Source organism: Colias philodice, chromosome 16 (genome assembly GCF_061535455.1).
Source record: "Colias philodice isolate Cphi_HAF_F1 chromosome 16, ilColPhil1 Martin Lab GWU primary, whole genome shotgun sequence".
NCBI lineage: Eukaryota > Metazoa > Arthropoda > Insecta > Lepidoptera > Pieridae > Colias > Colias philodice.
Window position 1 is genome coordinate 2,872,068 of NC_143101.1, and position 15,263 is coordinate 2,887,330.

Consider the following 15,263-nt stretch of genomic DNA (forward strand, 5'->3'; position numbering starts at 1 on the left):
CTAGGTACCGATTTCAATCATATTGTGTCATATAGAATGACTAGCTTTCCGCCCGCGGCTTCGCCCGCGTTTTCAAAGAAAAACCCGTTCCCGTAGGATTTCCGGGATAAAACCTATCTTATGTCCTTTCTCAGGTATCAAAATATCTCTATACCAAATTTCATGCAAATTGGTTCAGTAGTTAAGGCGTGATTGAGTAACAGACAGACAGACAGAGTTACTTTCGCATTTATAATATTAGTATGGATAGTATGGATAAGCGGGCAAAATTGTTTTGTAGGTAAAAGTTGATGAATTTGATATTTTTGGTTATATAACATTCTAATGCTTTATAAATTTATAGGTATTAATTGAAATTTAATACGCTACTGCTGTTATTAACATTTTTTTTTCGCGATAAAATATACCTATCTCATTTATTATTGTACAGTAATATTAGTTGACCCGACAAATGTCTGCATAATATGAGTATAGATTTACAGCCCTTTCTCAAATATATCGAATAAAACAGAGATTTCATAAAAATAGGTCACTTGCCATTTTCAACTATGGTAACTAAAAATTTTAACCGACTTCATATATAACAAATAGGAAGGCTTAGGATATAGGACTTTATTACCTTCGTAATGTGCAAAGCATGTAGTTTTATTATTGCATTACTGTAAAATTGCAGAAAAGTAGATTAGGAAAGGATCATATTTTAAGAAAAAATTTGGAAAATCCAAAAGTGCACGCCTCATAATTTTTTTTTAATAAATATTTATTAATTATTATTTTTGTTTATTCAATAACAATTAAACCACATCGAATCAGACCCTGAAAAATGAAAGGGTTCTATTCCTGAGCATACTCAAGCGTAAGAGAAAAAAAAAGACTCGATTAGTAAAGTATTTCGGTCGCTATCGTGTTAACAAGAAAAAGGATCCGCACATACAGACACACAGACGTCCAAGACAGAACTTTTTTAAACTGTTTTTTAACTAGTTTAAATAACAAAAATGACATCAAAAATATCATGAACGTTAAAAATAGTGTTTTTTCTTAATATGTGTGTGTATGTATTATCTTACAAGTGCAATGTATGATACATAAAGACATTTTAAGTTTGAAAAATCAGATGTTTTGCGCGAAGTGACAGTAGTACCCACCTCAACGCTTCGCTTAAGAGGCGTGCAATATCACGTGAAACACAGTACAGTACTGTTACATAATCTCTGATTTTTGGCGTAAAATAAAACAACAAATAAATTTTTCGATTTTATTTATACATAACCACTGTTGATTGATACCGAGATAAATATACATTCCATGATTGTATTCACTTTCAATACAGTCCGTGCGAATGAGAACTACTAATCACTGGCAAAGATGGCAGTGACCGACTTAACAAGTCTAAAATTGTACCAGAGACTTCACAACACTAAATGCCTGGTACAATTTTAGGGTAAACTAGTAACTGCTTTACTGCGCTTGGAAGGTAGCGAGGAAGTCAGTGACGATCTTCTTGAGGGCAGCGTCAGACTCGGGTGTGATCTGACCGTCCTTGGCGATAGTGGCGAGCAGACCCTGGTGGCTGGTCTTGATGTGCTGGGTGAATTCCTTCTCGAAAGCTGTGATCTTGGTGGGGTCCAGTTTGTCGAGGTGGCCGCGGACACCGCAGTAGATGATAGCAACCTGATGAAGTAATAATTATTATAGGCTTTTGTGTACTTACACAAGACAATTATTACAAAGTTACAATATTTTTTTAATAATTTGTAATACATCCTTTTTTATTTCTTTGATGAATGAATTAATGCTCATGAATTAAAATGTATAGAACACACTGTGTTTTGCTTTGTATTTTTTAAATATTTGATTCCATTTAAAATGTCAGAGAAAGCTAACCATTATTACAGATACACAATAGCTAAAAATAAAAAAAAATGTATGCGTGTACTAGAGTACACACGTAAGAAGTAAAACTTCTTTATGACCTTAAAAATGTCACGAGTATGGCGTAACGCAAAAATGTCACGCGTACGGCGTAACGCAAAAATGTTACACTAAATTTTTGTCCAACCCCGATAAAGAAGTTTTCACTTCAAAAAATATACTTTTATTTTACCTGTTCCTCAATAGCCATGGGCACATACTGTCCCTGCTTCAGCAGCTCCGTGAGCCGCATGCCCCTGTTGAGCAGCTGCTGCGTGGCGGCGTCCAAGTCAGAACCGAACTGGGCGAAAGCGGCCACCTCACGGTACTGGGCGAGCTCCAGCTTCATGGAACCGGCCACCTGTGCGTACATAATATATTGTTAAATGTCATAAGATTAAAAAAAAAATGTTGTGTGGTTTTATGAAACCACGGTAAAAGTGAAACTGTTCGAACGGTTCCGAACACTGCTTTATACCTACTAGGCAGCCGACCGTCACGCGACATGCGCTACACAGACCAAAAAGTTTGAGACGATGTAATAAAAGTTTCACTTTAAAAGAGCGTGTGTGCCGAGCACACGTGTCAGAAGTGAAACTTCTTTGGAAAGATTCAAAGATACCAAAGTCGTCGCCTCACTCCATGACGTGACGGTATGGACATGACAACGCGCCTGAAGAAGTTTCACTTCAAAAATTATGATAATATATTGAAATGGTACCATAAAAAACAGTTTATAGACTCGAAAGGCGTCTAAAAATGACTTTTTTTTGTCGTATATATGTCGTATATGTAATATAGTTTATTTTGACAAATTTCCTCAAAATACACTGTAACTTATTAAAAAAATTAAAATTTGTTTTTTGTTAGGGCTAATGTAAAAAATTTGTTATAAATATGTTGAAAACGCAATTTGAACGAAAAAAAAAAACAACTGATGAATTCTATTTTTTTTCTCTGTGTTATAACAATAGACCCATTATTCAACCCACCTGCTTCATAGCCTTGGTCTGGGCAGCGGAACCGACACGGGACACAGACAGACCGACGTTAATCGCCGGCCGGATACCCTTGTAGAACAGCTCAGTCTCCAAGAAGATCTGTCCATCGGTGATCGAGATCACGTTGGTCGGAATGTACGCTGACACGTCACCGGCTTGGGTTTCGATCACGGGGAGAGCAGTTAGGGAACCGCCGCCCATTTTGTCGGACCTGTGTATAAATTAATCTATTGAATTACCAATGACAGATCTTTAAAATGTTCATAACGCTTGAAATTATTTGGCAAAAATAAAAAAGTGAGCATGTGCCCACTTTTTTTACTAAAACTTTTTAGTTTAAGTAATGATTTTCTGCAGTCAAGTTGAAATATAAAAAAAATTAAGGTTTCGATTAGAATAGATTTCAATACAAATAGAAAAAAAAAAAGTCGAGAAATTTCTCATTAATAAATGTTGTATCAAAATTCCACCAAGACTATACGCAATCCAAAGTTCCATAACCATTTCTTTTTAGTTAAAATAAATTATATCATATCACAAAGAGAAAATTTCTTACATCTTAGCCGCACGTTCGAGAAGACGCGAGTGGAGGTAGAACACGTCACCGGGGTAGGCCTCACGACCGGGGGGACGACGCAGCAGCAGGGACATCTGGAAACATTTACTTGCTAAGTATTTCTTATTTTGTAGATTAAATAAATAAATAAATATTATAGGACATTATTACACAAATCGACCTAGTCCCACAGTAAGCTCAATTAAGGCGGTGTGTTGTGGGTACTAGGCGACGATAAATATAATATTTAATAAATACATATATAGATAACACCCAGACCCAAGAACAAATAATTGAGTTCATCACACAAATATTTGCCCTGATCGGGGATCGAACCCGGGACCGTCGGCTCAGTAGGCAGTTACTTTACCACTGCGCCAACCGCGTCGTCAAATAAAGATAAAATAAAAGTAGATTCAATAAAAGTTGTTTTTTTTTTAGTTTCTGTACATTAGCCACCTAAAATTCGAATAACGAAACTGGGTTTTCAAACGAACTATATCATGGTTGTACACTTTTTATTATGGCTTAAATGATTTGTGTACATTTTATTAAAATTTTTAAGAGTACAATATTAGCAAGCATTTTGTGTAGTTATTTATGTATTCAGATAATAGAGAATGACTTAGGTATCGTTATCGTGATAAGATATCACATGATATTTAATTATTTTAATTAGATTCTAGATTTGTTATAAAGTTATTAATTGTACTATTACTGCAAAGTAATATTGTATTATTTATTGAAATCTTATCAAATCAGAATTTTATATTGTCTTATATTGTATTTTCTATACAACATAAGACACTTTAAATACATTTTTTTATACAGGGTGTCCCAAAAAGTAGTGATGAACGGAAGCTGGGAGGTAGAGGACCTAAAGGGCTATCCGAATCACCCCCATGTATGTTATGCGATTTTTCGTATTTTCGGAGTTATGACGTTTTTTTCAATTTTTCACCTATCGCCGAGTACGGTGATATTTTCACTCATGGTGACGTCAATTATTGCGGAAGGTGCTTGATTTTTTTTGTGTGCTAAGCTGAAAGATAGGCCAATTCAGTATGGTAACATTTACTATCGTTAGATCTTTGAATGGAATAAAAAAAAGAATTAAAATGCCAAGAAAGATAAAATTACCCAGTATGTTCTCCACTTCAAGGGCCCGTAAAAAAATAAAATCACATAAAAAAAGTTTTCCATTTGGCTTTTAAAAACTTGCTCTATCTATCAGGTAGCAACCCTGAAAATTTCATTTTATTATTCAGAAGGCTTCAATCGAAAAATTGAAATCTAAATGAGGTAAGTGCAAAAATTGAATTAACATGATGATTAATAAAAACAAATTAAAACCAATAACAAGGTGTTTAATTACCAGAAATTTTTAAAATGACCCCGCTATTGCTCAGTGCAAGTGCGACATCACCGTAAAAAGTTGTCTTTTAAATGTCTGAATGCCCTTTTATCATTTTTAATGGTTTCTTCTGCTACTATGAATTTCCAGGTTATTTCGTTCAAATTGTGGCAGTCACACATTTGTGGGACACCCTGTATATATATAAGCTCCACATTCACTGTTTGGACAGATCGTCGTAAATGATAAGAGCGTGCTTAATATTATCCTCACCTGACGGTAAGCCACAGCCTGTTTGGACAGATCGTCGTAAATGATAAGAGCGTGCTTAATATTATCCTCACCTGACGGTAAGCCACAGCCTGCTTGGACAGATCGTCGTAAATGATAAGAGCGTGCTTAATATTATCCTCACCTGACGGTAAGCCACAGCCTGCTTGGACAGATCGTCGTAAATGATAAGAGCGTGCTTAATATTATCCTCACCTGACGGTAAGCCACAGCCTGCTTGGACAGATCGTCGTAAATGATAAGAGCGTGCTTGCCGTTGTCACGGTAGAACTCTCCCATAGCGCAGCCAGAGTACGGCGCGAGGTACTGCAGGGGAGCCGCGTCAGAGGCCGTGGCCGCCACGATGATTGTGTAGTTGATGGCACCTGGTTCAATTATAATATAAGTTATATATTTGGTAATTATATTAGGGTTAAAGTAAATACTAAATATAGTAATATAATATGATAAATATCGTGTCACAATGTTTGTCCTCAATGGACTCCTAAACCACTTAACCGATTATAATAAAATTCGCACACCATGTGCAGTTCGATCCAACTTGAGAGATAGGATAGTTTAAACATGTAGGTACCACGGGCAAAGCCGGGGCGGACCGCTAGTAGTTATATATGATACAATATTGGATATACACTGTCTGACATGTATGTTCGATAATTAGTTTTTTGTTTACATGAAACCATACACCAAACATTGAATATTTGATAATTCTAGTGTCTAAAACATTGGATCATTAAATTGTCAGTTTAAATATAATTAATTAATTTGTTACCAAGTAAAAGAAATCCAAATCAATTTTTTTTCCTTATACCTAATTTTAAGATAGCAAGCTTAAACATAGTTTGTATTTTTTATTAAAAAAAAAAAAGATGGGTTGCACTCCGGGAGTGCTGGCAGAAGTGAAAACTTGATTATTAACGTTGAGCATGTTTGATATTTTGGAATGGTATCCGTCTTACGCATGGAATATAAGGGCTAAAAAAAAAAAAACATCCGTCTTACGCTTTTTCGATCAGGCCACGTGTCCTGACGCGAGTTTAAGATTTTATACCCAACGCCGCTAAAGAAGTTTTCACTTCAAAAAAATATATATATTTTTAACACAGCTATAGTTACAAAACATACCAGCATCAGTCAAACGCTTGACAATCTGTGCGACAGTGGACCTCTTCTGTCCGATGGCCACATAGATGCAGTACAGCTTCTTTTTCTCGTCCTCTCCCTTGTTGAAGCGCTGCTGGTTGATGATTGTGTCGATGGCAAGGGCCGTCTTGCCAGTCTGACGGTCACCAATGATCAACTCACGCTGGCCACGCCCAATTGGCACCAGGGAGTCCACAGCTTTGATACCTTTGAGGCAAGTTATCATTAAATATTATTATTAAATATTATAGGACATTATTACACAAATCGACCTAGTCCCACAGTAAGCTCAATTAAGGCTTGTGTTGTGGGTACTATGCGACGATAAATATAATATTATAAATACATATATAGATAATAACACCCAGACCCAAGAACAAATAATTGAGTTCATCACACAAATATTTGCCCTGACCGGGGAACAACCCGGGACCATCGGCTCAGTAGGCAGTTACTTTACCACTGCGCCAACCGCTTCATCCAAATCATTAGAATGAGTTGAACACTATATTTATGTAATTAGATGATTTTGAAAAAATAGTACTAAAGTTTTGACGCGAAATTGATAACTTTCGTATGCATTTTTGTAACAAGCACATTAAGGTAATGCTGTCGTTTTGGGTGCTGTGTCGTTTTGGGTGATCATTTGAATTCCAGTTAGAAAAAAAATTAGATTACATTTGAATAAAGGATTATTGATTCCTAGATACTTTAATAAGCATTTAGGGTGTTAAGAAACGTAAGGACTTTGTAGAGTTTACTGAAGTAAAAAAGGGCAAAATTAATATAACGATTATAAAAAATCAAACATTACTTGACCTATATTATGAGCTATGTAACCACAAACAAAAAAAATTACTTATCTTAATGCACATGTATTTTACATATACATATACGTAACACATTTATTATATTGAACTCACCAGTCTGCATAGGCTCGCGCACAGACATACGCGGGATGATACCGGGCGCCTTAACACCGACACGCATGCGTCCCTTAGTATTGATGGGCCCCTTGCCATCGATGGGGTTTCCGAGGGCGTCCACAACACGTCCGAGCAGCTCCTCGCCGACGGGGACGTCCACGATAGCGCCGGTACGCTTGACGATGTCGCCCTCCTTGATCAGCTTGTCGTTACCGAACACGACCACACCGACATTGTCGGGCTCCAAGTTGAGGGCCATGCCCTGGTGAATGTAATAACATAATATGTTAGATTATTTATATGTAGAAACTAGCTGCTCCGCACGGTTTCACCCCCGTGGCTCCACTCCTGTTGGTCGTAGCGTGATGATATATAGCCTATAACCTTCCTCGATAAATGGGCTATCTAACACCGAAAGAATTTTTCAAATCGGACAAGTAGTTCCCGAGATTAGCGCGTTCAAACAAACAAACTCTTCAGCTTTATAATATTAGTATAGATTTATTTTAGCAGTTCACTGATGTAATAGACATAATAGACCTTATAATGGTAAATGATTTTTTTAATCGATATTTTGAGTTGTAGTTAATTTTATTTATTTTTTTATTTATTTATTTCTTTATGTCAGGCAGCATTGCCCATATATTGTTAGTAGTACTTAATTCTAATGTTAGTAAAACTACATATAGTTAAGTATAGATTCATATATTTTTTTAGACATAGCCGTATAATGGTCAGGAATTTTTAATTATTTAGTAAAAATATATTTATTATAATTTTTTGGTTGTCAAAGTATTATTTTTTTTTGCAATCAATATATGTATTATGCAACTTATAGTTCCACTGATAGGACACCCTGTATGTGCCTATTTATAAAACAATTCTTGACTTTTCAGTAAGGTTTCATTGATATACATGTTATGTAGGTCATGCAAATATTGCATAATCATGGAAGTAAAAATATATATTTACCTATATTTCCAAGATATGTGAATAAAAACAAGTACATAGTTGAAAAGGACATTTTTAACCAGTAATAAACATAATATATTTTTTTTAAATAATGACATGATAAAGCTAAGGGAAATTATCATCATCATTCACATCACATATTCATGATGATTGTATTGATCAAAAATTTCATGGTAACACTTTAAAAATAAAAATAATAACCCCCCGACGTATCTCTACGTTGCCGTCGTGGAGGGGCTTGTGTGCCTCAATGAGCACTAGAGCTATGCCAGTAGAGCTACTCATGCTGGAAAGGTCTAGGGGGAGAGGTCAGACTAAAAGAGGTACAACCAATGTTTTTAGCCCGGTCACAAGCTAAAAATATGGTCTTTTCTCACTTCTCCTTTCTCTTCCTTCTTCCTGTTATTTCACCACTCTTCCCATACTCTTTTCTTTCACTTTATTAATTTACTTTCTCTCTTTACTTGTTCCTTCTAATGTCATAATTCACTATTCTACTCTTACCCATACCACTTTAATTATCTCGTTAGATAATATGCGATGCGCCTTAGAAATAGAGTATTACCCCAGGCGGGTACCAAAGCTAACCGCGATGGAGAATCCCGCCCCGAGCCGACGAGCTCGGGCTGCCCCTCGTATTCTGGGGGGGGCACCGTATCGCCAATTGTCTCTTGTCCAACCGCGACAGCCCAATCTGTAGAATCAATATCATGTTCTTCACCTTCGTCATTGTTTTCATCAATACCATCATCACCACTCTCATTGCTCCATTATCAAGAATCAAGCTCATCCAATGTATCACCTTCATCTTCATTACAATCCATTGGGGATGTTGTGCAGGAGGCTACTTCAGCTAAAGTTACTGCACCCGCCCCAGATGGAAGGCGCACACGTAAAACGTGGACCAAAGAAATGAACATTTTCATCATGCGCCACTATTTCATCCTCACAAACTTAGAATCAAACACAAGAACGTACCTGACACCATTACATGCACGTTTTACTGCGGAATACCCTGAAATGAACGTAGGAAAACAAAGAATAGGAGATCAACGTCGTGCTATTGTTCAACGCAACTTCCTTACAAAACAAGAAATTAATAATATCAAGGAAGAAATTAGAATTCTACTACAAAACCCTACACCCGCAGAAGTGAACGCGACTACAGAGCACACCCAACAGGGTAGGATCAGATGGTCAGATAATCTTAACGAAACCATAATGAGAAGTTACTACCGACTCACAAACCTTGAAACCGATTTAACTACTTATAGACCTTTACTTCATCAGGATATAATTACTAAATGCCCTTCAATAGCTCACCTTTCAGTACAAAGAATAGCTGACCAACGCAGATCTATTGTCAATAATCACCTCTTGTCCAATGATAGATTAAATAGAATTAGAGAAGAAGTAAGAAACGAATTAAATACTTCAGCTTTACAATCACAACATATAGATGAAAATATTTCAGTTTCTACAATTCACCCATCACAAATACACAACGAACACCAAACTTTGCAATCAACACAAACCACCACAAACGATGATATCACAAATCCAACGCAAATAACAGACGACCCGCCAAGTTTACCTCTGGAACTCGCACAACAATTAGAGGACATGTATGCAGAAACTTATAATAAATTTAAAGATTCGAACCCAACAACCCGGCCTTATATACCCAAACTAAAATCATCTAAAAAGCTATCATCCATAATTAACCATTTGAATAACGTAACTCTCCCAAACATATTTACACCTGACACTAGCTTCAATGTTATACAAACCTCTATTTATTGTGCGGCATACACTTCAGCTAAATTTAATGGGGCCCGAATTAGAGACATCAGCCTAAATACCATAAAACCACAAGCACCTTGGTGGCAAAGACGATTAGAAGATAGGATAAGCGATCTTAGAGCAAATATTGGGAGGCTAACTGAATATGCTAGAGGTATTAGGTCACCAGCTTTAGAAAAGCATCTGTCTAAGATAAAACAAAAATACAGAATACACACTCAACATGAAACTCAAAACACTGACATAGCACACTTCCTTGACACACTGAAACAAAAATTAAACGCCTTAGCAAACCGATTAAAAAGATATAAACTAACAACTCTTAGAAAAACACAAAATAAACAATTCTGCAATAGTGAAAAACTCTTTTACAGGAAACTCACACAACATCAAAGTCAACAAGAAAATAGCGCAACTGTGCCTACCCCTGAATCCCTTAAAGCATTTTGGTCAAATATCTGGTCTAATCAAATTGAACACCAACACAATCACTGGATAGAAGAAGATAAGGAAAGATTCAAGGATACACCTGAAATGAAATTTGAACAAATTCATTTAGACCTTTTTAAAAATGTAATAGCAAAAACTCATAACTGGAAAGCTACTGGAACCGACAACATACACAATTTTTGGTATAAAAAACTTACATCCACCCATGAATTACTACTCAAACACATTAATACATTCATTAGCTCACCCGATACCATGCCACAATATATCACACAAGGTATTACATACATGTTACCAAAAGATCCATCAGACACATCGAACCCTGCAAAATATCGCCCGATCACCTGTTTACAAAATATATATAAGATCATCACATCAGCTTTAAGTGAAACAATACATAGACATATACAAGAACATAACATTTTATCAGAGGAACAAAAAGGATGCCGAAAAAACAGTCAGGGATGCAAAGAACAACTTACTATTGACGCTGTAGTATCAAAGCTAGCACTCAAACAAAAACGTAGCATTTACACTATGTATATAGATTATAAAAAGGCTTTTGATTCAATTCCACACTCTTGGCTACTATACATATTAAAACACTACAAAATTAATCCGATAATTATTCATTTTCTAAAAAACATTATGCTTAACTGGTATACAAAATTAAAAATATGCAATTTTGATAAAACTACTGAAACCGATTTCATCCCCATAAGAAGAGGTATTTTCCAAGGAGATGCCTTAAGCCCCTTATGGTTTTGCCTTGCCCTTAACCCGTTATCCCACATGCTTAATAAAAATAACATAGGATTTAAAATAACACACAATACAGAAAACATAACTCTTTCACATCTCATGTATATGGATGATATAAAACTTTTTGCAGGCACGCTAAACGAAATTCATACGCTTGCCGATATTACGCAGATATTTTCAAAAGATGTAGGCATGGAATTCGGAATCGATAAATGCAAAATCCAATCAATCAATAGAGGGGTGATAGAACATAATGTGTACCAATTAGCGAATCATGATACCATAGAAACGGTGGACCCCGCTGAAGGGTACAAATATTTGGGCTACTACCAGTCACAAGAAATTCACCACAAGGACACTAAAAAACTACTCCAAGATAATTTCAGACAACGACTACATAAAATATTACACACTCACCTCAATGCTAAAAATACTATTAAAGCCATCAACACTTTTGCTATCCCCGTTTTAACATACTCGTTTGGGATCATACGCTGGACAAAATCGGAACTTGCTACGCTACAAAGAATAATAAATACTACAATGACAAAACACAGAAAACATCACCCTAGAGCCTGTATCCAAAGATTAACCCTACCTAAAATTGAGGGCGGTAGAGGAATCATAGATATAACAAACCTCCACAATAAACAGATCACACTACTTAGGGCCTTTTTTCATAATCGCTCACACCAATCACGTTTACACCAAGTTATATGTCAGGTAGATACATTCACTCCACTTACACTCTCCGACTTCAACAAACAAATAAACATAATCACCAAACAACAAAAGATAGACTTATGGACCCAAAAATCTCTCCATGGCCGACACCGCCTGGACTTGACCAATCCAATGGTGGACAAGATAGCGTCAAACGCTTGGTTAAAGAGGGGTGAACTGTTTCCCGAAACAGAAGGCTTTATGTTAGCAATTCAGGATCAGATTATAGACACTAAAAATTACAGGAAGTACATTATTCGCGATAGCAGCTCCAGAAGTGACCACTGTCGACACTGCCACAAGCAACCGGAAACGATTCAACATATAACTGGCGCATGTTCATCAATCACTCAAACTGATTATAAACACAGGCACGACCAGGTAGCAGCCATCATTCACCAAACACTCGCCTACAAATACCAACTAATAACGGAAAAAGTACCCTACTACAAATATACACCACAAATAATTTTAGACACCGCAGATTTCAAAATTTACTGGGATAGAACAATACTTACTGACAAAACCATTCACCACAATCGACCAGATATCACACTTCACGACAAGAAAAATAAAACCGTATATTTAATAGATGTAGCAATCCCCAACACGCACAATCTTAACACCACTCATACTAGCAAACTGACAAAATATACAGACCTTACTATAGAACTTAAATCTCAATGGCAGGTAAATACAGTCAAGACAATTCCAATTATAATTTCTAGCACAGGCGTCATACCGAAAACACTCCACGCTAGTCTTAAAATCTTAAATTTACACCCACTCACTTTTATACTTCTACAAAAAGCTGTGATATTAAACACCTGTAGGATTGTTAGGAAGTTCTTGTCAATTGACTAATTATAAGGTAACCATAGTTGTTTGGCCAAAAGCCCGCAACCTTGGTTTAATTCCCCAGTAATGGGCGAGGTATTTATGACCTAAAAAACAAAAAATAATAATAATAATATGATTCTCTAATAAGTAGGTAGTGATTATATAATATTGGTATTAAAACTACTTTTGAAAAGGGTTAGGTTAATTTACAAAAGAAAACTTTAAGAACAATTCTCCCTTAAACTATTAAGGTCATATTATAAAATCTGTATCTCAATTTAATAAAAAAAGGTGATACCAACAAAATTTATCTTAACAATTTTACACAAATTTCAGTTCCAATAAGTATACTCATTATATATGTATATGTCACGGCTAAAGGTAGGTGAGAACATAAACTTAAGATTAGCCGGCTAAACTTAGGTTTATTTTCGACGAGGTGTTAATGTTAGTTTGTTCTATCTTTAGCCGGCTAAACTTAAGTGTAACCGCAGGCCCGTGGCTAAAAATGTCGGGGTGGGTAGATTTGGTTAGCGCCGGGCCGGTGGAGGGCTTGAGGGGCCCGCACAGTGCCAGAAAACACTCGCCCTGTTCCTTACATGTATTATAGTAACCAAATCTACCCACCCCGACTCAGGGCAGAAAGCTGGTGGCTAGGTTGGGTTAGGTTAGAACTCTTAAGACCCGCACGAGCCGAGCGAGCGCAGCGAGCGTGCTGCGGCAGCAGCCGGCGAAGTGCCAGAAAACACTCGCCCTGTTCCTTACATGTATTATAGTAACCAAATCTACCCACCCCGACATTTTTAGCCACGGGCCTGCGGTTACACTTAAGTTTAGCCGGCTAAAGATAGAACAAACTAACATTAACACCTCGTCGAAAATAAACCTAAGTTTAGCCGGCTAATCTTAAGTTTATGTTCTCACCTACCTTTAGCCGTAACATATATATATGAAAAGTATTATTTCAAGATTTATGAAATAGTGTGTGTTTTTATGGCTTTTTTAATATAATTTAATTGTTTATATAGACTAAGTTATTTCAACCTGTTAAGACACTTGTGTTTTGGGTATACATATAGCACATTTATGTAATGATGAATAAAAAATTTGGTTTATAGGGAGAAAAAGGCATGGATACACTTATCCAGATATTTTCTCGTATTATATGGGTAGTTTACAGAAATTTATAGACGATTTTCTTTTTTCAACACATACATTAAGTCACATTGGATAAAATTTCATTTATATCAATACTTGTAGATTTTAGATGATTGAATTTTAATAAGGATATATGCATTATTCTATGCTGTAAGAAAATGTATTTTTAAATTCAATTTTAAAACACACTTTATACTTTTTCTCAGCATAGTATTCCATCCACTATTTATAAGAAAACATTATTATTATGACAAATAAACCCACCTTAAGACCGGAGGAGAATTCCACCATCTCCTCAGCCTGGATGTTCTTGAGTCCATACACACGAGCGATACCGTCTCCGATGCTCAACACACGGCCAGTCTCTTCCAAATCGGCCTGTAATATTCATTAGATATTTCTTACCAATGGGAAATTTAGTTTATTCATATTTTGTTTGTTTTTAAGTAATATGAAATATTGAAAAAATTGATCATATATATCATATTTTATTGAAGTTAAATTTATATTCATTCCTTATAATGATACAATTACATATTTTACTTTGTCCTTGATATATCTTTATAAATAAAGATAGAAGATAGATATAACCTCCAAATCGACTATTGATCTTAACAGCTGACAGATCCAGTTGACATGTATGTTTATGTAACAGCACGAACCTTGGGTGCGGCACCGAGGATTCTCTCCTCCAAGATTGTGGAGATTTCGGCAGCCCGTTGTGAAGACGAGACATGGAGCTTGCGCGCAGCCACTGTAACCGCCGGGATGGCGACTTTCGAAACCTAACAAATGCATTATCCAATTATAAAATACACCCTCAAACATCATTTTGTCCAATAAAACGCGTAGATTTTAACATTATTACAACAAAAATCGTCTATCTAAGCACTATGGACATGCTATCTGACAAGCAGTCGATCGCCCTCTATTACATAACATCACTTTTGGAAACCGATAATATATTTCTATTTTGAAATAAAATTAGTCCAATAGGCTACTTTAGTGCATAAGTACTACTTATAAAGCCGTCCTAAGATCATTTGGCATGATTTAAGATAATATTATATGGAATGGACGACATTGCGGTGGGTTTGGTTACCCAAGTACATAATCATGGAATCAAATTATAAAAATTTCAACAATAATTACCTGTGTAGCGGCATTGGGCAAGCGCCTGGCCACCGAGGAGGCCAAACGAGCGGAGATGAGCGACATTTTCACACTATTTCTTAGAAATTATATAGGAGAATACAGGACCGTGATGTTCTCCGCTCGCAACTCGTAGCGATATTACCGGAAATGACAGAATTGATAATTGTCTGTGGTTAGACTGCACTCATTTAACGTTCGGAAACTTTGATGTTTCC

The 15,263-nt window shown here is 36.2% G+C and overlaps 1 protein-coding gene across 1 annotated transcript; it reads right to left on the reverse strand.

Annotated features, from left to right (window-relative positions):
* Positions 1-1,244: 1,244 nt before the first annotated feature.
* blw (ATP synthase subunit alpha blw, mitochondrial) lies at positions 1,245-15,204 on the reverse strand. The gene is made up of 10 exons (XM_089705178.1): positions 15,046-15,204; positions 14,556-14,678; positions 14,158-14,271; positions 7,183-7,447; positions 6,242-6,466; positions 5,312-5,481; positions 3,472-3,566; positions 2,907-3,126; positions 2,108-2,275; positions 1,245-1,674 (listed from the first exon to the last, which is right to left on the reverse strand). The coding sequence occupies exons 1-10, from the start codon at positions 15,109-15,111 to the stop codon at positions 1,462-1,464; spliced, it is 1,659 nt and encodes a 552-aa protein (XP_089561304.1). The 5' UTR covers positions 15,112-15,204; the 3' UTR covers positions 1,245-1,461.
* Positions 15,205-15,263: the final 59 nt, after the last annotated feature.